The sequence below is a fragment of the Empidonax traillii genome, unplaced genomic scaffold, assembly GCF_003031625.1.
Source record: "Empidonax traillii isolate 1590-97213 ecotype Southwest subspecies unplaced genomic scaffold, ASM303162v1 scaffold552:size469881, whole genome shotgun sequence".
NCBI classification, from domain to species: Eukaryota; Metazoa; Chordata; class Aves; order Passeriformes; family Tyrannidae; genus Empidonax; species Empidonax traillii.
In genome coordinates this window covers 355,260-380,247 of record NW_020955745.1, presented here as the reverse complement: position 1 = coordinate 380,247, position 24,988 = coordinate 355,260, and the positions used below count along the sequence as shown (strand labels likewise).

At 37.8% G+C, this 24,988-nt stretch overlaps 1 protein-coding gene across 1 annotated transcript in view; it reads left to right on the top strand.

The window, feature by feature from the left end:
* Window positions 1-24,988, top strand: part of CCSER1 (coiled-coil serine rich protein 1) — a 337,000-nt gene that overhangs the window by 31,295 nt on the left and 280,717 nt on the right. The window contains exon 3 of the mRNA XM_027897604.1: window positions 20,157-20,250. Coding sequence (XP_027753405.1) covers window positions 20,157-20,250 — 94 coding nt within the window. The remainder of the gene's footprint in view (window positions 1-20,156; window positions 20,251-24,988) is intronic.

The following is a 24,988-nucleotide window of genomic DNA, read 5'->3' as shown; positions in this document are numbered from 1 at the left end:
AGGAAATGGTTTCTGATGGTAAGGGTAGTAAAAACAGTCTGACTAAGGGTATTGTGGAATCTACATGACTAGAAGTCTCTAAGAACATACTGGATAAGCAGAACATGTTGGATAGAAATGATATAGATGTATTTTCTACTGTGTTGGTGTAGCAGACTTGACTCAGTAACTTCTTTTATCCTGCTTTAGCCTTTCTGCATCTTTGTTTGATTATGACTTAAATGCTGTGTGCTCTGTGGGCAGTTGTGAAGCTTCATCATGGCTTGCCAGCAGGTGAAGTTGTTGTATGTAGAAGGTGCCAAGTGAAAAAAGGCAGAATTTCCAACAGACAATTAATTTATTCTGTGCATGTGTCAGAGGCGTGGAGGAGGACGAAGAAAAACCTGTTACTACAGGAGGCAATGCCAAAGAATCAGCAAGAAGCTGAAGTATTCATGGAAAGTTCTCTTAGAGCACCATTAACTGAAAATGTTTTCCCATTTGCTCTGTTAAGACATTGGACCCATATCTTGTGTCTGGGAAAGGTTCTGGAGTGTATATCTGTGTGGGATGTTAATAGTGTGCTTGTGTGCGTATATGTATATGTAGTTACATGAATTTGTCATGAGTTCAAATGCTCAGAAATAACAGCTGTCGTAGAGCAAGTCCTTGCATCACAGTTGCTCAGGAAAACTACATTTCAAATGTCTTAGATTTTTTTTTTTTTTTAACTTCAGCAACCAGTGTATTTTTGCAAATATTCGTACAGTGACATTTTTCAAGCTTCCTCAGTTACACATACGAAAGTATGCCGTCACACCAGCAAACCGGTGGAAAACTAAGTACTGCTTTTTTCCACCAAACTGATATAATCCTACTCTGTTTTTGCAGCAATGTTTTCTGTTTTGTGGCTTCAGGTGTTTCAGGTGGCAGGACCAGTCATCCTAAATTCCACTACCTTTTTTCTGCCTTTGGTGCTGCCTGTTGGCTACTGCAGAGCCTAACCAGCAATAGCAAAAACTAGGTAGAGTGACTGATGGAATTGAAGCAATCTGAAACTGAGCCAGTGTGTGAAGAAATGCTTTTATTGTTTTCTTAATGAAGGGGAAAGGTGATAACTTGTCTTCTGTTCAGAAGCAGAGTTCGCATTATGTCGCTTCCTAAAAATGTTGGCCAGATCTTTCAAGGAACAAAGTATTGTTTTAAACCTTCCCACCCTCCATACACAAGATATTGCTGTGTAAGGTTATTGTCTTTGTTATAGAATGGTCTGAAAGTCCTGCAGCAATAAATTTATGAAGTAGATTGCATTTGAGATAGTTAAAAGAATGTATTAGTATTCACTGAATTTATTATCTGCAGTTTAGAAGAAAAATACTCAGTATTTTAAGATGGGAGATAGCTCTACTGAGGGTGTCCCGTCATTTTCCCCATTTACCACTTCATTTTCTATTCCCTTTGTCTTTCTACCCTTGATTAAATACTGTGCTATGGTGCTCATGAGAATAATTGGGATGAGCAGAAGCATTACTAACAGGAAAAAATTGCAGCCTCCAGCAAGTACTTTTTCTTATTAGTCAGTGTGCCACCTTATAAGAATGTGATTAATTTCAGATCAGAACTTCACTTTAATGATGTGCTGATGTAATACCATATGTGGGTCATTTGTTCCCCCAGCCCCCAAAAATCTGCTGGGCATTGAGGTAATCTTTGTCTTAATTTTATATCTTTGATGACCACTGATGAAAGTATAGCTTTATATACTTTTATTGGGGAATTTATCTTGGTCTGAAGCCTAACACTACAGAATTAGTAGTAATGCAGTACTTGGAGGTTTTACTTTATTTAAATAAAAATTTGATGAGAGGCCCATTTTGATAAAACTTTACTCATGTGTAGAATTGGCTGTAGCACAAGAATGGAGATATTGGATTTCTTTGTTTACTGTGTGATATCAGTAAAAGCCCATGGGCATTTCAGAAAAACAGCATTTCTGCTTGCTTGTTATTGTTGTGTGTATCCTGAATTATCTGGATCCTGAGATGAAAAATGAAAGTGCAAAATATTGATGCTTGATAAGCTTGGCTTTGATCAAGGGTGTTGATTTTGGTACTTGGATTGGATGATAATCAAACCAGCTGAATCAAAACTGGAACTTTTTCAGATTATTCCATATGGTCAAATTATACTTGTTGTGGAAATTGTAAACCAGCAGTGTCCTCTTTACAACAACCTTGAACGTTGCTAAAAAAAGCAAAAGATCTGATTCCTAATGATGTGGAATTGATTTGTGTTCATGTAAGATCTGCCTAGTGTGCCTGTGTTTTCATTTTTGAAAAAAAGGAAGTTGTGTTTGTGCTGTTTATAAAGAACATCTTACCCTCCCCCCACTCCCCCATCTCAACTGCAAACCAAAACTGAAAAACCTGCATGGAGACTGTCACAATAATAGTAAGGAAAGAAAAACATATGCTTATGGTTGTATCAGACTTTGGGAAATCAGAATTTGGGAAAACAAGGGCTGAATATCCAGCTGAAGTGAAGTGGGGGTAGGAAGATTCTAAATTTTATTGGTTTTAATAGAAAGTATATTTCACCAAATTTTCTTCATAGTTTTAGCTTTTGGTCCTTCTTTGACCAGAAAATCCATTTCACTAAACATGTTTTTGGTAATTTTAAAGAGTAAGGAGAGAATTTAGGCCTGAACAGTAAAACTGTTAAACAGTGCTTCTGTTGGATGTGAGCCTATCTGAAACCAGGAAACAGTAAGTAAAGGGCCTGTCTAAAACATCCAGGAGGGGCAGTGATGTTAAGATGCTTAGTTACAGACCTGCTTTGAAAGCACTTTGAAATAGTCACACTTGGTAGTTGCACATTTCTGCTGCCCACTTGTTCCTTAAAGGTAAAAGTGTTTTTCAGTGGAGACCGCACTGTTGAGAAAGTTGTTTCATTCATAAATGAATAAATTAAAAAAACCCCAGTTTCCTAGTCTGTTCTGGCTCCTGTTAGTCAATGCATAGTTCCAGTCCAAAAACCCTTCCTGAAATTTGATTAACTTTGCATTTTAATTTGGTAGAGTGTAACATCTATATTCTGAAAACCAACTTCTGTTTAAAGGAGTTTCATGACTCTTATCTGAGGATAAGGAATAGTTGAAAATGTTCGTGGATGGAGTTTGATTAGTCTGCAAGTCTGTGGGGTTGCAGGACAATCTGAGGGACACTGCATGTAAACTCCTTACTGCTTTTGTTGTCTTTGCCAAGCAGCTGATTCAATGAGATGTTTTGTACAAAATTAACCTGGTCACCTAGTTACCTAGTGCCACTGCTCACCTTTGGATAAATCTGCAGAGCACCTACTGTGCTGTGGACTTTTTGTAGTGTGAGCTCTGAATATACCTGTGGACAGACCACAAGTAACTTAGATTTCACTTAGAGAGTTTTGCTCCCTGTTGGAATCTACTTTTCAGAGACTGAGATCAAGCTTCGAAATTATTTATGAAAACCCATCATCTTTATTTTTTTGCTAACTTTAGGAATAAAAGTTTAGTAGTAGTAGAAATGAGTCCCATACCTGTCAGCATAAAACTTGATATTGTGTCAGCAGATGCAAATGGTTTGAAATTTTTCTTCAGCAGTACTATAATAAGAAACTGTGGTGTCATAAAGTAATTTCATAACTCATAAATTTGGAGTCTAATTCTGAAGAAAAGACTGTTTTTTCACAATCATAGAAAAATATTCTGTGCATCAAACAGCCACAGAATGGAGAAGACGCTTTGGTTGCTGATTTGAATGTTGTTTGAATTAACCTCTACTTTTGTACCATGTCCTCAGGGATATAGTTACTTATAATTTGTATTTATAATTGCTGCTTGTTGACCCCCAGCAATGATCTGGGAACCAAGAAGGTTCATCAACTGCCTGACTAGAAATCAAGCTTTCACAGAGTTTGCACGCAAGTAGGATGAAATGTGATATGCATAATATTGAAAATTCTTGGAGGTCATGGGAAGGACCTTATTTGGTAAGAAGTGCCATCTAACTTGCCCTGATAAATTCCAAAAAAGTCTCTGGGCTTCTATAATTGGGAACCTCTGCTTGTGCATTTATTTAATATGAGAGTTGTCTGAGAAAAAACCCTCTAGTTTTATTACCTTACCAGTATTGAAATATGATCACATGCCATAAACAGCAATATACTTATGATGGTGTTTTCTGTCAAGCATGTTTTCCTGATAGTGCTTACGGAAATGCCTTGTTATCTCTTGTTTGAGATGTTTTCTGCTTCTGATGTTTTCATGGTTTTTTCTTACAAGCTAATTTAAAATATCAAACAGGAAGATAGGTCTCTTGTCTGTATATGCCTTATGTGTTGCATTGTTTCTTGTACAATTACAGGGTCGTTCAGGTTGGAAGGGACCTTCTGAGGTCTGACCTCCTGCTCACAGCAGGGCCAGGTGTCAGATCAGATCAGGTTGTTCCAGGCTTGAAGCAGCTGGGTCTTGAAAGTCTCCAAGGCTGGAGACTGCCCAGCCTCAAGGAACTGTTTCAGTACTGTCTATCTTCCTGTAGAATGAGTTTCTCCTTATATCCCTGTTGTTTCAATGTATATCTCTGTTGTCTCTTGTCCTTGTACTGTGCACTGCTGTGAAAAGCCTGGTTCTCTCTTCTGTCTAACCTTCTCAACAGTAATGATGGGCTGCTTTTACTTCCATTTGTATCACATCGTGTTAAGGGCTGTATTATCAGCTAAAGCAGCAATGATTATTAGTTATACTGTAGAGATTAAATTATATTTTTTTTTCTGAGTGCACAGGCAATCTATGGAGTTATCTTGATATGGAATTTAACTACCACCCAGTATTCAAAAAGAAGTACAATCTTTAGAAGCTTTTCTTTTTGCCCATTACTGACTTAGAGTACAGTAAGATTGCATGTCAGAGTCTGTTCAATTTTCCTTGACCTCAGTGGAAAGAGGGTTCAGATTTGCAAAAATAAACTTGAAAACATAATTTTTCTTTGCTTTGTTCTGGAGTTGAAATCATCAGCTAGTACGGTGTATCACAGGAAACAGAAAACAGTGTTTACTCTCCTGACCCGTTATTTTTATTGAAAATGAAACAGAGAATTTTAGAATATCCATGTAGTGCAGTGCATAACCATGTGATATAATGTGTGTGGATACAGAGAGTTGGTATGAATATTATATTCAGGTTTTTTTTATATCAGCAAGAGAAAGCAGGAGTGGTCCAGAGTCCCATGAAAAGATTATGCTCAGTTCAAGAGCTCCCATGAAGGAATGAGCAGTGAGACAGGTGATTGTCAGTCACAGTTTGAGTGCTTTTTTTTAAAAAGGGGACGTTCTGCTGAGTATTTAAAAAATCCTTTTGCCATAACTCTCCTTTAATTCAGTTTTTAGAAATTTGGTTTTTTGAAGTGCAATTTGGATATAAAGTTCATATATATCAAGAGCAAAAGACGGTACCATATCATCCTGATTTTAGTTTGAAAAGGAAGCACTTGTGTGTTTGCTTGAAATCCAACTATAACAGAGAATGTTCTCGGAACCTCTGCACTCAGACTTTAAAAGGATGCCAGGAAGCTATCAGCTCTGCCATGATAACAGCAATTATGATATTCTTCTTACATTCTGGGTAGCATTAATATTTAAATGTATAAACCTTTCTATTATACTCTAAATTTGATACAGAACCCTGAGGCAAAAATTGAAGGCAATTATGCTGTGGTATCAGGACACCATTTGTCTCTTTCAGAGATCCATGAAGATGTCTGTTGATTGTTGTGCCTAGAAATTAATTTTTGATTACCTGATTTTCTTAACACAAACAGACTGCCAACTGCAACTCAAAAGCCATTCTTTTGGGAAATGCATCTGCTTTCTGCAGATTCAGTGCATTTTACCAAGGAACTTATTTTTCCTCTTAGCCACTCGGTGGCACTAGGCTCCTTCGGAACTCTAAATGCTGATGTAAAATGTGCCTGTGCTTTGGAGTAGAAGGCTACTCTGTTTCTTGTCTAGTATGATAGCTAAGCCTTTTGATTAAAACACGAATTATATTTTCCTTAGTTTATACAAATAGTGGTCTGATAGTATTTTGGAAGCGTTTAGGAGCAGCATATCACTCTGCAGTGTAGAAAAACCGTGTTGCAGTGTCGAGAAGAAAGTGAGTAGGGTACTCGGATTTCTCAGCAGGTGAGGCCTGTGGCAAGGAAGCCTCTTTGAGCTTTTTAGTTCTGATGATGCCACTGTCATGGGCAGGGAACAGTAACCCTGTGATGCTATGAAATTGGCAGTGCATTGTGCTTGGAATTGGGAAGGATCGGATATGTCTCAGGAGATCCTGATGGCTCTCCTGACAGATAAAATACCATGGCAAGTCAAATTCTTATCTTCAAACTCTGCAGTGCTATCCTTCAACTTCAGAGTTCTGTGGTGTGGCCTAAGGGCAAGAGATGCCTAAAGGAGCTGGGCAACTGGTAGGCTAAGGAGTTCTTGGGATGTGTAGAAAGGCTGTGAGTGAAGTGATGGACAGGCTGGCCTAGCACTCTTTGCCTCTGTAAGCATCAACAAGCTGTAAAAGAAATTTGCAGCTTTTTGAGTGGCAGAGTGAGAGGATCCAATTGTTCAAAGCTGTTGCTTGGTAGCAAAGCAAGTACTATATGGAGGGGAAAATAAAATCCTACTGCATTGAGGCATGACAGAGCTTTCCTTTTTACTATACATTGTCTCAAGACATTTCAGAAATGGATGATTTAATAACACACGGACATTGTACGCAAATGAAAGAGCTAAATTTCGTGCAACATGACATGATGTAAAGAAAAAGATACTGTGTGAACAAACTTTGTTTAATACTGCACTAAGTTGTGATTTGTTATTATTTTTAGTATATAAACACTGCATAAGGACATGGATCAAGACATGCTTGGCATTCTGCATAGGCAAAGGATGCTCTAAGTGAAAGAAACTATCATGGCTGAGGCATTTACAGCTCTCCGTTTTCCACCCGGCTTTTGCTTGTAGCAGACGCAGTCCATGAATCTCACTTTTCCATCCAAATATCTGCTTTAGCTCAGCTTCTGCATTTTGCTGTTAAAACCATCACTTTTCTGTCCAATTTAGTGTTGGTAAAGCGGTTCAGAACTTCCCAGGGAAAGGACAAAAAAAGTTTGTGCTTAGCCAGTGGAATTACATCAACCTTATTCTGTAGGAAATACTGTAAGAAAACCTATTAAGTTGTCATTTGTAAAAGTACTTGCACTCCTCCACTGCAGATCTGGGAATCAAAGTACTGCATAGCATGGACCTCCAGAACAGTATTTACAGGTGCTGGCTTTTGCACAGTGATTGTTTTCTTAATGACTCCAATAAGTGGAAAGAAAACAAAACCTTATTTTTGGTTAATCCAGTCCACAAATATGGAATTAATGCTGCAGAAGGTATGCACTGATGTTTGATCAGAATTTTTTGCTCAGCACATTCAGTTGTATTTAGCCTTTATGTCGATTCTGCTGCATGTTTCTAGAACCTCTTTACCTTTGTTCTTTCCTTTTATTTTACGCTAAAAGCAACTGCAGCTAGAGAAAGAGCTTACGTGCAGAAAAACATCTTAAAAATAGGGATATTGACCAAGACAAAACATGTCCCTCTATTTTGGATGTGTGAAGATGTCTGCTAATCCTTGTAAAAGGTGTTATTGACTGAAGTGAGTTTAGAACCTGGGTGAAAATCAAATCACCAGATAAAATTGGTGTAGTGCAAATATTTTGGAGGAAGATACTCAAAAGTATAGTATGAATACTTCCTCATTCTAGTACACATTTGAAGATAACATCAATCTGCCATCTCTAAGACAGCAGATATTTACTATGTGATAATTCAGTTTATTCTCTCAAGTCCTGACTACTTAGACATTGAGTTCTGGTCTCATTGAAGAGACTAAGTTCTTCTTAGTATAAATTTGAACATTGTTTATGTGTTTTTATATGCTGGATAACACTTTGTGGCAAGTATTCTCCGGATGGATTTATTGTGATGACCCTACTGAAACTTAGTCCACGAGAATTCAGTTTATTAATGTAATGGGATAAAAACCTGTTTTTAGCACTGAGAAAGTCTAGATTTTTGTGGTATTGCCTGTTTAGAGTGGGAACGAAACAGCAACATTTGTTATCTGAACATATAAATGCCACTATCCAAAAGAGAAGACTGTGTTTTACCTCATTCTAAAAGAAAATCATAACCTATCCTGTGATTATGTGTTGCTGACTCTTTTTAAATCTAGACTTGACCAAGAGGCTATCTTTTTTTAGGCTTCTTAACAATCTGCCCTGAGCACCTAGGCGTTAACAAATAATGAGAGCATTGATTCGATGAAAGGAAAAAAACCCAAACTGGAGCACATTAGACTATTAAATTAAAAATTTATTCCAATTAGTACTGGGGGGACTGCTTTCTACCATACTAAATTAGGCAGCTGGGAATTAATGGCAAGTGAAAATCATTATAATGACAATCTTTTTTTGGTAAGGATTTGAGAAAGTTTCTGACAGTGTCACCATGACCTCAGATAGTTTCAATTGCTCTCTGTACTGAAGATGCATAAATGTTGATTAGTGGAAAAGGTCTTTGGAGTACTTTCCAGCAGAGCTAAGTCTTTCCTGACCTGAGGGCTAACTTGTCAGTGTAATAAGCTACCCATCCCCTTTTGTTCAAATAGCAGACTTGTCACACGCTCACGATGAAGAATTCTGTGACTTGATATATGATATTTAATGGCAAACCAGAGAACCTTTAAGAAGTAAGTTGCTGATTCAGTGAGTGCATTTTTTCATTCACTGTCCTTCTAAACCAAAAATGTGCTATTTCTTTGCTGTTCTTCATTATATGCACATTATTTCTGTTAAATTTATAGGAAGAATGGGAATTGTCAAAGAAATATTGCAGATGCCATTTAAACTGCCAAGCCACACAGTGAACAGAAATAAAAGGAACCAGAACTGGGGGTAAAAGACCTATAAGCAGAGTGAAAACCAAGTTTTGTGCTTTGCTTTGTGACAAATCTAGTACATAATTTTTTAGAGTGTTGTTTTCTTCTGAACAACCAGACACTAATCCAGTTTCTACAATGCGTGTATAACATTATTTGGGTCCCATATGCATGTATATGTAACATACATTTTACGTAGCATTATTATTTCAGCTTTTGCTGCTTAGAATGCATCAGCAATTACATTTTCCCAGTCTCATAAACCTGACATCAGTCTGTTGGTAAACAGCTATATTGACTCAAAGTACTGAAGAATTGGATGTCCTGCCAGCAAGTAACAGTCTGTGATGCAATTAACATTACTAAGGGTTATGTTGTACTGATGATGAACCGTGAGTTCATTGCTTTACAAAGGGAACCATCTTCAGCATCTTTTAGGCTCTCAAGCAGTGATGTGATAAAACTAGTGCTATTGTTGGGTTAGCCTGGACAGACAGGGGTGCCCAAAAGCTTCAAGACAAGTCTAAGTGTCTTCTCTGGCCTTAGTTCAAGGAGTGTTATACCTCTCCAGGAGTGTTGTGTTCTCAGGTCTTTCCACTTTGCTCTGGCAAGGAGATCACCCCCTTAATAGTGAAGTATTTGTAAGCAGAACATGCACATGTAAATACTGAAAGAGGTAGTTATCTTAAGCATCAAATAGTTTTGAAAGTACAAGGGAGAAGTAGCAAAGCCTATAAAATGTATTCATTGTAAGATCTCGAGCAAGTGGTTATGATTTCTGTCTCTGTGAGATTTAGATACTGCTACAGGATGGAGTGTTGTATTTTGTACCACTGACAAAGCTTTTAACAGGTTGTCTTCCTTCAGACTCCCAATTCAGTGCCCATCCAACTGCGATAAGTAAACAAAAAAAATGAGTCTTTCTTCTGGACCAGTAATTACTATTACAGTTTTTCTTTAAAAAAAAGACCTAAACAAAGAAAGTGGAGAAGAGTATGCAGTAGTGGGAAAATGACATGAGCAGAAGCGTTTCTCAAAGAATGATGTAAAACCCTGTTTACCAGAGCAGCCGTAGGCCAACGTTGCCATGGAAACAGAAAGAATTCAAATAATATTAGCAATAGCATATCTATTATATATTGCATTAATGACACTGTAGTAAAGGGTCACTTGTGGTTTCATTTACAGGGCTCACTTTTTAGTGATTTATCTCCAATATTACAGGCTAGAAATTAGAATTAGAAATGGAAGATTCAGCCTTGAATTGCCTTATAATAATATTGGAAAGGAAAAAGTATTGAATTTTCCTGTTACTAGAAAAAATATTTATTTAATCATATGTCTAGAAAAGTTTTGAGTTTTTCATATGTAGCAAGTTCTCAGTCTTTTCTTAGAAACAAAATCATGCTCAAGCCATAAAATAGATTTATCCTCATTTGGCATCCAAAAATGCTGACTCCAACAGTATAGATTATAGAACCAGAACTGGGACTTTCTTTTATTTGCAAGAAAAATCAGTCAGCTTTTGAGCTTGGTACCTACTTCTTTGGGCAAATGATGTTTGAATTCAGCTGCTGATTGAGGCTGGTGCTGGATTGTGGCAGAAGGTGAATTGTTCTGATATGGTTTGTCAGAACAATAATATTCTTTAAGTAAGAGTTTGATATAGGGTGGTAGTGGTTTATCATGATTATAAATACTGTGGGTCTCCTTCTTGTATCCCCTGAATTTAAATATTGTTCCTTTTGGCGCCCAGAGCCTAACTAGTTCTATCGTTATATCCTTTTTCCTTTGTTTGAAGGTTTGTAGCTGTCACAAAGCAATTTTGACCCTTTAAATGCTGGCCAAAGCATTGACTTGGGTACTCAAATTTTAATTGACAAAATGTTTAGATGCAAGTTATGTGCTTAATTTGAGTGTTTTTAGAACAATTTACCTCACAATTCGAAGTGTTGAATAACCTTTTTTACTCACATCTCTAAGGTATATACAAATAAGCTTCACAAAATGGTCTAAATGATATCCTATGTAAATGCAGGATAGAGATGCTCAAGGAGCTTTTCCTATGTTTGGCAGAAGAATCTGGCACAAGTTTAGAAAACTTTCCCAAAGCTATGTGATGATAATGACTGCACTAGAACACTTGCATAATGCTTTGCCCATTACAAAAGCTGTAAAAACATTAAGTAATCCACAAAGCAAATTACGTGTTGCAGATGTATCTCTCTGCTGGGAGGAAAGCATATATGTGTATGAGTGAGGGGGGAAAAAATCTAGTAAAGGAGGCGTTATTTGGTCCTTTTAAGCTTTATTGCATTTTTTAAACTGCATTTTCATACTTTCTTAAGAGTGGTTTTTTTCCCTAGGATTCTGTTAATGAAGTTGTAGATTGATGTATGAAGAATGTATACAGCTTTTTGAACACAGAAAATCCAATTGTCTTGATTCTGTTTACAGCCAAAGTGAGTCTGAGTGCTCTAGAATTATTTGAAAGAATGGCAAACAGTCTCTCAAGGCTTCTGGTGCACATAAGCCTGTGCACATTTCAGATGTGGCTTTTACTTTGATATTCTTGCCAGATAGCGAATTCAGGGTTAGGCGATTGCTGTCTTTATCTGGCTTGTCAGGAGTTGATCCTTATCTGGGGTTGACTTGAACATGGATTTCAAATACTTAATAGATGCATAAAGTGTGCTAAAATTTAAATGCTGAGGGCATCTGTTGTCTCCCGGCTCTCTTAAGAGCTTCTTATCTGTGCCTGTGTGGTACAAGTGGGTGTATGCACATACATATATGTAAGTGCATGTATTAAAGATGTCTGCAGTGTGCTTGTTTAGGAGAGTGGGAAACAAGGCCAGTCTTGCTGGGATGTGAGTACTGGTGATGGCAGTGATCCTTGCCATTGCCCTCACTGAGGCTGTGGAGGCCAGGCTCCTGTACTCTCAGGTGCTGGAAACTGGTGCCAAAGTGTGCTGCTTCTTCCTGCCTCATCTTTGCTCACTCATCCTTGGTGGTTTTGTCCTTATCAGCTTCCTCCACAAAAAGAAAGGGAGGGAACCTTACATGCTTTTCCTACAGGTCATCTTATTTTTGGGACTGGGACTAGTTCTGATTCCATCACACACCTTTCCTGCATTTTATACCACCTTTGCTATCATCTTTCTGAGTTTTTTGTTTGTTTGCGTATTTTCCTGTACATAGTTTGTGCAAATATGTCACTATTCTCTGTTTGAGTCTTTGGAATTGCATGTTATTTATATTCCTGTGCTTAGCAGTGTTAAAAAATACTTGTGTGGTTTTTTACCAGTTACACTATTAGTGGCATTATTGTGCTATAAAAACACTGGCTTTGGCCCCTCCATTTTTGTGTTCATATGTCTGAGTTCAAGGCAAGCAAATACTGAGTGTGGCTTTGGTTGCTTCTGCAGAGGTGAATCCACTGGCATTAACAGTGCTATTAGAGGCAGGTTACCCCATTGCACTATGATCAATAACTGCATGTTATTCTTGCCAGCTTTGTGGTGTTTGAATCGCTCCACAGTGGCAAATATATCCAAGACCTGCTGGCGGCATCTACAGTTGCTATGTAGGAAGAGAATCCCTTGTAGGTTTGCAGTCGGAGGTGGACTAGTGACCCCTGTCTAAAGTTCCCTACCCTATGATCCCTATGCTTGCTGTCCCAATGACAGGGAAGCTGATTAACAAGGGGAGAGGGTACATTGGTGCCATGCATCAGCGTGATGTTTGTTCGCTTACTATGATTAAGTCCCTATGGACTTCTGAAGGTAGGTGCTGCTTCCCCGTCATCTGGCCTTAACTGACACCGTGGCAGGACAGGAGCATGCTCAGCCCCTGTTCTGCCACCAGTGGTGCCTGGGTTGGGCCGTGCTACACTTGTGTGGCTTCAGGGAGCTGACCGTGCTGTGGTTGAAAGAACCCCGTGTGGGTGAGTGCGAACCCGAGACCTGATGGGAGAGTACATTAGTTATAATCACTCAGGCAAAAGGAACATCATTGCAGGCATTGATTTAATGCACAGAGAGAATCGAAAGGGCAGTAACAACAACAGGATGGAAAATACTGCACTTCCCTTACACAGCCAAAAGAGTGCAATGCAGAAAATATTTCGGAGAATAGTGTGATGGATCTGAGCCTAATAGTTAGACAGTTCCCTCCGCTGCTAATTTTCTATCTTTGATTCTTAAGGGCACATTAATTTATAATATAAATGGGTTTCCACACGTAATCTACATAAAATGTTCTTACTGACTATTACAACATTTACTTTTTTCCTTTGTAAAGTCCCTAATTTATTTGTGTAGGGAATGCTTTTTGGGTAGTACTGTTCAGGAAAAAAAAATGGTTTTAAGCTGCTCTTGGTATATGAAAGTAATCCATAAGCTTTACATTTGATACAAAGATTTTTAGGCTGTTGGCAGGGATTCCATGTTTTTAAAAGTTTTTCTGTTTGCTGGATTTCATGTACTTTCATTTTCTCTTTGAAGTGTGTGGGAGAGAGTAGAAGGGGAAATACTTCATTATGTCCATGAATTATTCAGGTACAGTTCGAGCAGCTAACATTACTTTAAATAGCTCAAGGTCTTTCTTTTTCCTTGAGTATGTCTCAGTTTTCATTCTTATGCTGATTGTATGCCGTGTTCCTTTGCTGAATACAATTTTGATGAAGTACTATCCTTCGGCAATCTTTAGAAATCGTTTCAGTCTTGAAATAAGTATTTAATTCTGATCTTTTCCAGCATCAGATGTGCAGTGACCCTGAGGAGATACAGGTGAATTGTCATACATGTGACTTTACAAAAAATCAAATTATTCTCCCTAGAGTGTATTTTCTATGTACTCTTGCAAAGGCATTGATCTCAAAAAGCCTCCCACATATATTTCTACAGTGAAGGAAAAAAAGGAATCTATAATATTAAATATTAACATACCGTTATACTCTGAGAGGAATTTTATAAACCACATTTAGTACATCATATAAATGAGAGGTAGGAACACTAACTCCTTACCTTTTGGAAATGCCCCTCTGCCACCCTCTAATGTATGAAAATCTGTATTTAGAAAATAGTCAAGAATGATAACACAGAGGAAGGCAATCCGAAAGATGTTGAGAGGTCCATGTAGGGGGAAAGACAGACAAAACAGAACCCTAAGAATTTTTCTGAAAATTGAATTTAAAATTTTTTTCTTGTAGTTCTACAAATACCTTTGAAAATCCAGTGGTTGCTGCATAGTCTATTATGCAAAAGAGACACTTATTATTATTTCAGGGGAAAAAACACTTTAAAAAAATTACACCCCTTCCTGAGGTTTAGCACTTATCTGGTATAGTCTAAAGAGGCAGTGAAGTAGGATTACAGACAGCTGAGGAGGAATGCATCTGTATACAACAGAGGTGGTGATGAAGACAGGGGTTTCAGAGAGGAATGCCTGTGACCAAAGCTCATCTGCTCAGTTTGAGTTGCAGCAGTGGTATTTTGCAAGGCACCCATCAGAGGAAGCACAGTGACAAAGTGCTTTAGAGGAAAAAAAAGTGTTTTTGCTGAGCACAGGTGCAAAGCTTGACCTAAAGATACATTAAAGATTAAAAGGTAGTCAATATGTTCAATTTCATGATAGTAAGGTTATATCCATGTATTTATAACCTGAGTGTTAATAACAGTGGCTTCTGTGTATCCTGTCTTCAGCCATGGATATGTCTGAGAGAAATGTTTATGAACTGAGCAATTGCAAACACACCAGTGCTCCAATCTTGTAGCTCCATTAAGTTGCTTGCTGGACCTCAGGTTCTCAAAGCCTGGAACCATCTCTAAACAACAGTCAAGATTCTGCATAAAAGAATCCTGAAATACAGTGGAAAATTCAAGGCCTATGTGGCAACCAAAAACACTGGTTAGAAAAAACCCCACATTGCTTCCCCTTGCTCAGCAAAACAAGATTTGTCAGGGCTCAAATCTCCCTCAAGATACCAGTATAGAACATGAAAACTATATGGAAGCTGTTGAACATCATACTGAACATGTTAATTAGAATAAATTATAACATATACAACCCCCCAAAGATGCTGGTAATGACAGAGAACGTTTCTGCAGCCTTTAGAACCTTGCTGTTACTTAATTACTTCAATTGTATAGGAGCAAGAAGTCTAGAATAAAAATGTGTGAAAACATAAAGAAATTAAACTTTCGAATGGTGCCACTGATTCCTGGCTGATTTAAATGGGCTAATTTGTTACCTAAACACAATTATTAATCTTGGTTTGTCTGTTAGTTGTAAATACTGAGTTCTACATGGATTTACCCTGGTTTGTTTATGTATATTGTGCAATTGATACAATTTTGCTGAGTCCATATGGAATTGAGTTACATTGCTTAACAAAAGAGTATACTTTAGTGTATTTGTATATTCAAATGTGTGGTTTATTACCATTTTTTAATACCAGAGTAGTCAATTTTTAAAGGAGTATACTGTAATTCCATACGCAGTAATTTCACTATGTATTTATATGTGTTCGATGATTATTTGGAATTATGATTTGAAAGAAAAAAACATAGTAAAGGAGCCTTCATAAAGAAATGTTATTTGCTTTTTGTTATTTGATTAAGCCCTGTAATTTGAGACCTGTTATCTTGGGCATTTCATATATATTCTGCTGAAGCTGTTGTTATTTGTTCCAGCTTTCGAACTCTTTTAAGTACTGAAAAGGTAGACAAAAAAATTAGATACTTGACTATTCTGGAAAGGGACTGAAATTTATGTATTATGCATTAGATTACCTTTGAGTGGTTATAGGAAGGGAAACTATAAAGAGAGAAAGGGCATAGGAAGGGTGCTAAGGGAGGAGTAAACTTACTGTCCAGATACACGTGATCTGACTGGGAGGAACTGCGTGTCTAATACATCTCTATCACTAAAATGTTTTAGCTCAATGAGCCTTGAGTAAAAAGCTAACTGTTGGATGAAAATAGCAGTTTATACTTCTTGTTGTTGCTGAAAGAATTTTAAATATGAAATTTATTAGTAAGAAGTTACTGATGCCTTGAAATATTCTTGGATTAGCGTTCTGTTCTGCTACAACCATTTCAGTTAGGAAAAGCATCCTAAAGCATTTTACTTTTATTCTACTGCTTTTTATTCTGAGTTAGTAACGTTCAAGTTATCTCTACTAAATTCTTGTTTAAATAGAGATGTTTGAATAGCAGTGGTAGTTAATCAAGTCAGAGGTGGAAAAGATGGTTGGTAAACTGGGTTTACCAGTTTTTAAAGTGGTTGTGGCCTGTGTTGAACACAAGAGACCTTGATGGATGCATTAATTTCCTTTTCTTTAGTTAGCAAAGCCTTGGAACTATTTACTTGGAATACTCTTCAGGGCTTGATCTCTCTTATTTTTTTTAATATTTAATTGCATTATTCTTCAAAGGATGCAGCATCAGTGGTGCGGGGGAGCACAGGAAAACGGTCAAGAGATATTAAACTTTAAAAGAAATTACAATTTTTAATAATTGTCATAGCGACAAAGGAGTAATGGATCCTGGTGAGAAAGCAGAGGGACGGAGGAGGTTGATGTGCACTCGCAATGTGCTGAGCTGTTCTGTGACATGAGGCAGGTCATTCTAGGAGCCTGGCGCTCTTATTTTCTAATTATATGTTTTCAGAAAATATTACGCAGTTACAACAGCTCTGGGAACTTAACTAATGCTCTCTGCTTGGGTGGGCTTTTATTCATTCGTGAGTTCGGTTTTGGTTTGTGTCTGTGGAAGAACTCTGCCCGCAGGCGGGTGATCAGCGCAGGGAGGCAGCTGCACTGCCGTCACTGACGTCCTTGGCAAGGGGAGCAGCTCTGCCAAGCCCTTGTTCTGGCCACAGTGGAGAGTGGCTGCTCTGATTTGTTTGGTCCCAGTTCTGTCATTTGCCCCTTTATAAAGAACAAGGGAGCTCCTGGGAATAGATGGAGACTATTTCCCTGGAGGAGGTACTTATGAGAAGAATAAACCTGGAGGAGCTTTTCTTTGTCACTTTAGCTTGCCCTGCTGTTGGTGCAGTTGAAGAGACTGTAGGCAAGGCAGGGCAAAGGTGCATTGGGAGGGCAACTGGGAGCCCTCAGCTCAGGTGGACAAGAGGTGTTGTTTTGAGTAGCAGGGTGTACTTCAGCCTCACAGGAGTGGGGAAAAAAAAGATTCCAAGCCAAATTAGGTAGGAGATAAGGATACAAAGGTTTTAATGAGCCCCCAGGCTTTCTGGAATACTCCCAGCACGCTCCTGAAATAGAGATGTTCACAGTTTTTATAATGATTTTCACCCAATCCCATCCAGCCACCACCCAGGTTCTGCCCCCACCACACCTCTTGGAAATTGGGTATGGGGGCGTTTTGGGACCCCCTCTTCTTCGTCTTCCTCAGAGCACATAATGTCCTTGGAGGCCTTCCAGAATTCTAGGCCTGAAGGTTATTGAGTCTATGGCTGTGTCTTCTTCCGTAGGGCTAGTGTGTTCTTCTACAATTCTACCTTGAAAAAGAGACTAAACAGGCTGTGGAATTTAGAGAATTGATATGGGAATGGGTAACAGGGGTTTGAGCTGGTGTGTTAAAGGGTAAAGGGATAATATGCTGCTACTCTAAAATCTACATTTACTACATAACTACTTCTAAGATCTACAAAAATCTAAAAAAAAAATCAAAACATCAAAACTCTAAGGTATCAGAGGCTAGATAGAGCATGGTTTACCTCCTCTCTGGAGGTTATTGCAAGTGAAGACGGTCCTGAAATGCAACAATAAGGAGGAGAGTTGTATACAAACATTTTGTTTTTGGTCCATCTTACACAGGATTTTTTTTAATTTAGAAAACTGTGGTTCTGTTTGTATATGTTTGTTTATTCCAAATCAAATGGAATTTGTTTCTTGATGAGGGCTGTGAATCACTATGTTTTCACAGGCAATCTCCTAAGATTTCAGACCATGCATAAGTTACCGCACAAAATGTAGAAGATGCTCAATTAGCACGAAATCATGCTCCTTACTGCTGGTATAGCTTATCAGTGGATTCTCAGCTTTCATGTCAGTATGAATTCAGTTGAATAGACAAACCTGTGTACTTCAACCTTTTGACCTTTTACCTCTACTAGTATGAAAAACATTTAACTGTTGCTTATAAACTGTAAGGATTATTCTGCTGGACTTTTTCCTCCAAGTCTTTTGGTTACATTAATAGAACAATATATAAACAAGGTATGTTGTACTTTCTCTGAGTTGTTTAACATGCCATTTGCTCAAGCTTGAGCATCTAAATTTAACAAGGGAGCAAAAATATAGTAATAGCAGTGGGTTCTGTATCTCATAAGAGGCTTTCCTGTGCTGATGGTAAGTCAGGGAAAGAATGCAAGGAGAAGTCCTTGTGTTACCTGTATGTTGTTTGTGAAATAGTTTGAAGAAACAATTACTCAAAAAGATTGAATTAGGTGCAAGTGATGCGTATGAATAAGAATTGACATCTATTATGGTGGGGAAGTACTTCAAAGAATTAGAAGGAACCTTAAAAAATGGCTGGAACTGAAGTCAGGAAGGGCCTTGACTAATTTAATGTATATAGCTGTTATATTTCTCTGCTTTGTATACAGCAGATTGCCATGTGGGAGATCTCACAGACAGCTTGATACTTTGGGACAATAGCCTGGCCTCCTTCACAGTGGTTTGCCGTGTTGTCTGGGTTACATTTGTATTGGGAGCATGTGAAATGGAAGGGGTGCCACCATCTCATGCAAGATCTACTGACTTTTTTTGCTTGTGGATGGACTGAAGAATTGGACTATGCAATATTGCTTGTAGATTCAAACAAAATGCCAGTTGGAGAACACGTGAATTAGCTTTGATTAGATGTTGTTAACTGTGGAGTAAATAAAAATATCATGTCAAAAGAAATTACTATAGAATAAAATATACATGGGAAGAAAAGGGATTATGACTATCACTTTTAATATACTGAGTATAGGCACTTGAAGTTGGTGGGGGCTAGAGAAAAAAATTACCTCATTGCCTCATTTTTCCAAAGTTGCCTCTGGTGAGCATAGGAACAGGGAACCAGAAAGTGAACTCTTCTGGTGTATATTGCCTTCTCCCTTGACGGCAGAGGAGAGGCTTTCTTCAGCCATGGCTTCCAAGAGTCAAGCCTCTCTGTCCCTTGTCAGCAGTTCGCCTCTTCTGAGACTGATTGTCATTCCTGTGTCTGGCTGCAGACCCTGATTTTCCGGGCAGGGCTTTGCAAAGTCCTAGCTAACACCATTTCATGACCCCAGATGAAGCCTAAATAGTGATATTGCTGTACTCAGAGTTTACAGAGTAAAGATGTCTACCTAGAAATAAGTAGTCATTTTATCTTCCGAGGAGCTAATCCTGTAGGGATTAGGTAGCGTGAAAAGCTGCAATTTTTCTGTCTTTTAATTGTAGCCCCTCTACCCATTTTATCTTTGCAGAGGATGCATCATGCAAAACTGCCTTATCTATCTGTGGTTAAAACTTGGGAAATAAAATGAACTGCCAAAAGGGAGTGGGAACCTAAGCAGCCACACTTCACAGTCAGCTTTCTTGTCTGTCCATACTAGCTTTTACCACCCACAGAAATACTTAAAAATTCACGAGTTGATAATTCATGCCTGAATTTCCTGTTTATCCTAAATTTGTGTCTCTTTATCCTTTGGATAAATAGAACAGTAAATCTCTCTTCAGAATATATTGGTAAGGGTAGGCAGTGCTTAGAATTTCAAAATTTAATAACAAACAAGTACTCATACTTTTATGTTGTCCTAAGAATAACACTTTTTGTCTTCATAAGAAGTTATGATTAGACTTGCAAAGACACCCATCCCTGAATGTTTTAAAAAAGTTGTATAGATAGTATTACTTATACTTTGGGATTTTTTGCTTAAATATTTGAGATCCTCTGTTAAGAGAGACTGGTGGCAAATACATTTGGACAGTTGTTTCATACCTGTTTTCACTGGTCCAGTGTTTGCAGATAAGTTTTCTGTAGCTCCTGCTTCAACATATTTTCCAGGTCTGATTGGTAATTATTTTATGCAGAGCAATATGACCAACACATCTATCTGAATTGTCCTTTTTTTTTTTTTTTTTTTTTTTTTAAATATATATTAGGATGTTTTGAATAACTTGGGTTCCTGTGAGTTGGATGAAGATGACCTAATGCTTGACCTGGAGTTCCTAGAAGAACAACATCACCATCGTTCTGGTAAGTCAGATAAACACTGACCATCTTCAGTGCGGTACTGTTATTCTGGGAATATAAAGTAAATGTATTCCGTACAATTACTTGGAAATAAAAAGGAGTTATTTTCTTGGAAGGGGAATAGCAGTATGCGCTTTGTTGTGTTATTTCTAAATGTGTAATTGATCAGAAAAAATGCTCTTTACACTGCATTTGGACTTTGTATGGCCAGTTATGAAATGGAATTGATTTTTATAGCTACCTAAGAATTTCAGCACCAAGGGCAGACCCATCTGTTTTCCTAGACACTTGAAGTGACTGCTGCCTACCCCAGGCATTAACAAAAAGAGCATTGCTGATATAATTGCCATCACATTTTGTGTGTGCCAGAATAATCTTCAAATAAAGAAGGCTTGACTTCATACGTGAGTGTAACTTGATAGTTTCTCTCATGGGTGGGTTAAAGCCCTGTTACACTGCCTTGATTAGTAGCAATAAGCAAGATCAATTCTTAGAATGTTCAGTACAGTTTTATAATAGGATTATGCAAGGTCGTGCTAAGTTGTGTCACCTGAGAAAATCTGCATTTCCTTTGGCAGTGTAGTGTCTAGTCTGTGAATATGAAAAGTCCTGCCAATGCAAAAGGGTTTGGAGAATCTTAAAACATCCATGTACTTGATCACAGGTAGAGTTCTGAGTTTGTATTCCGTTGTGTTACTCTTATTTTAAGTAGGAATAATTCTCACCCTCTCTTTTACTTACTGTTTTCTGACCCCTGTTTGCCCATTCACCCACAGAGATGCCAATAGTGCCCATTCCTGCAGACTCACGTGAAAGTGGGGTTTTTGAGCCGTGTACTGGCTGGTATGTACCATCTTCAGCTTTGACTTGTTCATTCCCTGGACCTCTTGGAAATAAATGAACTGGCAGAACCATTTTCCATAACTAAACTTCCCTGACCCATTGCACTTGGCCTCATGTGTGTTTTCCTCCTTTTTTTTATATTTACCAAGCACTGAATTAACAGTGAAGGAAACGCCATGTCCAGCGTATGATTACAAAGATTTGTAGCAGTTTCTGGAACAACTGAGATCATAATGCCTAAATGATATTATACTTGATAGAGAAGTAATTAAGATGGAGATGTGATATGACACATAATCTTTCTCCTCTTGGCTCATTATCCAGAGCAAATGACATGCTTTTAAAACAAAGATCTGCACTGCCCTTTGAGAAATGGTGACCATTCCTATTCTGAGCAGTAGAGACTGATGTTGCAGTGTGCACATTGTCTTTAAAAACAATTGTGTTTATCTTAGTAATATTTGCTCTTTGATTTATTTGTTTGGTGATGGATCTAGCTGAAAAAAATTTAGGATTTACCTAGCTGCCACTGTTGTTTTTCAGTCATTCGGTTGGAAGAAAGAGAGTTGGAAGGGTAGAGCCACAGTGTAAGTTGACATAGTTTCATAGGATGACACAAAAAACCTGATGTCTTTGTGTTAGGATCTGGCACAAAATGGTTAGTGTGATTGTAAGTCATCCTCTTTAATTTAAGATATTTGAGGTAAGAGACTTGATTTTTCAGAGCTTTTTAGCATTTGCATATCACTGCAGTACAGAAAACCTTTGAGTTAGATACTGATATAAGCTAAACATTTTTTTTTAAAAGTTGCTTTTCTGATTCATGTGTTAAGCTATGGCTCGCTTCCAGGATTTCAGACTTTTCAACCAAAATCCTTTAGTAATTCCAAGTCAATCCATTCTCTATTTTCACTTTCGGGCTTGCTTATTTTTTTCAACAGGCCTCTCTATTCATACCTAAATAGAATTCTTATAAACTACTTCAGTTAGAATATGTTATGAAATATTGCTGATGTGATTTTTTTAAATAGGCACTGGAATACAGAAGTGATCAAGCATGTTGAAGATATAAACTAATGTAATGCAAAACTTTAAACTTTTATAAACTCAGCAAATTGAAAGCGATCATGTTTCTGAACATGTATACAAGCTCTTTCAGGTAATTGGGAAGCGCACTATGTTTTTTAAAAGATCTTTAGACTTGCCCCCTTCAGAAACAAGAGGACAACAGATTACATACAGAGGATGAGCCAGTACTGGTAGAACATATTTTTCTAATTGAATTTGAAAAAAAGGAGGGGCTATTTCATTCTTTGAGTGTGTGAGTGGCCTGAAGAGTAAATGATTTTCCATAATTTCTGCTAGTAGCAGGTTTGTTGAACTCTTTATAAAGGCTTCTTGAAGACAGTGGGCTTGACAGTTTAACTGTGGCTTGCGTCACTAAAATTCAGTCAACACAATCAGACATACGGGTTTGTGAGCCTTCTTTTCCCTGCTGGTATGTGCTGTCTGTCAAATATAAGATTCAGCCCTATGTTATGTCAGCTTTATGTATTTCAGTGGTTTTGTTGCTGTATTTGTTTACTTTCCTAACAAGTTCCTTGTGTTTCTCAGATACTTGAAAGAGATCTTTGTCTCTCACATGCACACATGTATCGTACTGAAGTCATGTAGGAATCTTCTACGTCTGTTATCAAAATGAAGGTGTTTGAGTGTAAAAATATGATAGAACATGCTGTGTCTTGCATGGAAAGATTGAAATTATTCTCTTCTTGAAGTCGAAGTTATCAACACTACTATGACTATTTGTAGTACAATAAAAAACCTGTTAATGTTCTACACACTGATGCTGATTATAGCATTCATTTGGCTAAGGCCCTCAGTCCTAGAGCCGTATTGCAATTTGTGTCTGCCTCATTTGGCTCCCATCAGTATTTAAAAAAATACATTGAAATACGAAGAGGATTAATTGTAAAAGAATTCAGTTCTTTCTTTGGTTGTTACAGAGGGATAACTAGGGAATACCCAAGGATAAGTAAACTTGAAAAGCCTATGAAAATCTTCAGTGGGAAATGACACAAATACAAGGGCTAACGTCACATTTTTTAACTTGACTATCATAAACTATTCAGGAGGCTGTGCACAGCAAACTATGTCATTGAAACATAACAATTCTGAAGCATAGTGCCTCAGTTAATAAATAGAGTTGGTTGGTTAATGACAAATTGAGAAAGTCTCTGAAATGCTATAAGGAGCTTTAGTTTTTTAGAAACTTTTTAGTTAAGACACGATTTACAATAGTTTTCACTTTAACTGCTGTGGTTGTAAAGAACCAGTGTTTGCCAGGGTGAGGATATGTCTTTTTGACTTTATACCAAAGCTGACAATACAATAATAATTTAACAAAAGAACTGTATCATATCAATCAACCATAATTTTAGGGACCATTTATGAATAGAAAATATGATTCTGTTAGAAGGATTTCTGGGAGAAATGGCTATTAAGGAGTTTTCTGAAGAGGAGCGAGGAGCCAGTTGGCAGGCAAGGAGACATTGTTCCAGAAAGTGGAACACCCTATTAATTAACATACAGAGTTAGAAAGGAGAAAGAGGCCAAGATCTGTTACCTCTTTCATTGTTTGTGTTTGGGTTTTTATTTATTTATTACTCCAACTCATTTTTTACTTGTGTTCTTATTCTGTCCTCTCAGCTTTTCCTTAATGAGCTAGTTGCCCTCCAGCAGCATCTTCATGAAATAGGGTTCCTGCAAAAAGATTCTATGAACCCTGATGAGTACTAGAAAAAAAAAAAAGTCCCGAACCTTTTTCTCTAACCATGCAACAGTAGATAAGGAGATACTTACGAACCTTAGACAGATGCTTCTCCTTTGGATGTAGATTTCTGTGCCCTGCTAGTCTTAAAACAGCTTTAGAAGTCTAGAGTATCCTCACTTCTGACCTTCTCACTGTGAGTTTACTGCTTTAATGTACTGCTTTTGCTTCTGTTTCAAAGGCTGTATTTTTGAGATAAAGAGTGTAAGACAGAGACATTTTATTATCCCACCTAACACAATTGCTTTGAAATTTAATAAAATAATATTTATATAGTACTTAGTGAGTGGAGAGCACTACAGCATACAAATTCAAAATACTAATCAACTTGATTCGCTGAGAGTTTTGCCTACTGTTCTTAAGCTGGGATGCTTAAAACTAAGCATAATATGACATACATGATGAGCCTTGAGGGTGCCTTTTTATTGCTCTAGTAAATTAGACTTTTAAAATATACTACAGCGTTGATTTCCTGTTGCAAAATAATGAAGTTAGTGGTTTCTGTAGCGGGAAACTCTTGCCGGTTTATAGAAAGTGACAGCATTAATTTAACCTCATTCATTTTCCTTTTCCCTCTTGAAACAAGACGAATTTGATTCCAAGTATTGATTAGTCAAATGTACGAGGAAAACCTTTATATTCAGTGGTATAAGCAGGGGGGAATTTATTCAAGTAATGCACATTAATGTGCTTGAGTTGTGTGCTTGGATCACGAGTGTTGTGTCGTAGCCTGTTGAAAACCAAATGGTTTTATACAGTTAGTGTTGTCATTAAATCTGGACTGCAGTAAATAGTAGCCTTTTCTAAAAGTTCACAAAAGCACAACTATCCAAGGGCTTGTAATTTCTTAAGTGTTTGCCAGAGGTGTCATAAAACCTGTGCCCTGCCTCTTTCTACAAAGCTGTCTGGGTGTAGCTGGGATTTGTACCGAGTGGTCGGGCCGAAGTCGGGGGCGCCGCTTGTGGTACCGAATATTAAGCACATGTACCCATCTCCTCCCCATCAGGCTCCACGCTATGCAGTGACTATTCATGAGGGTGATATTGATTAGCTGTATACCCAGACTGG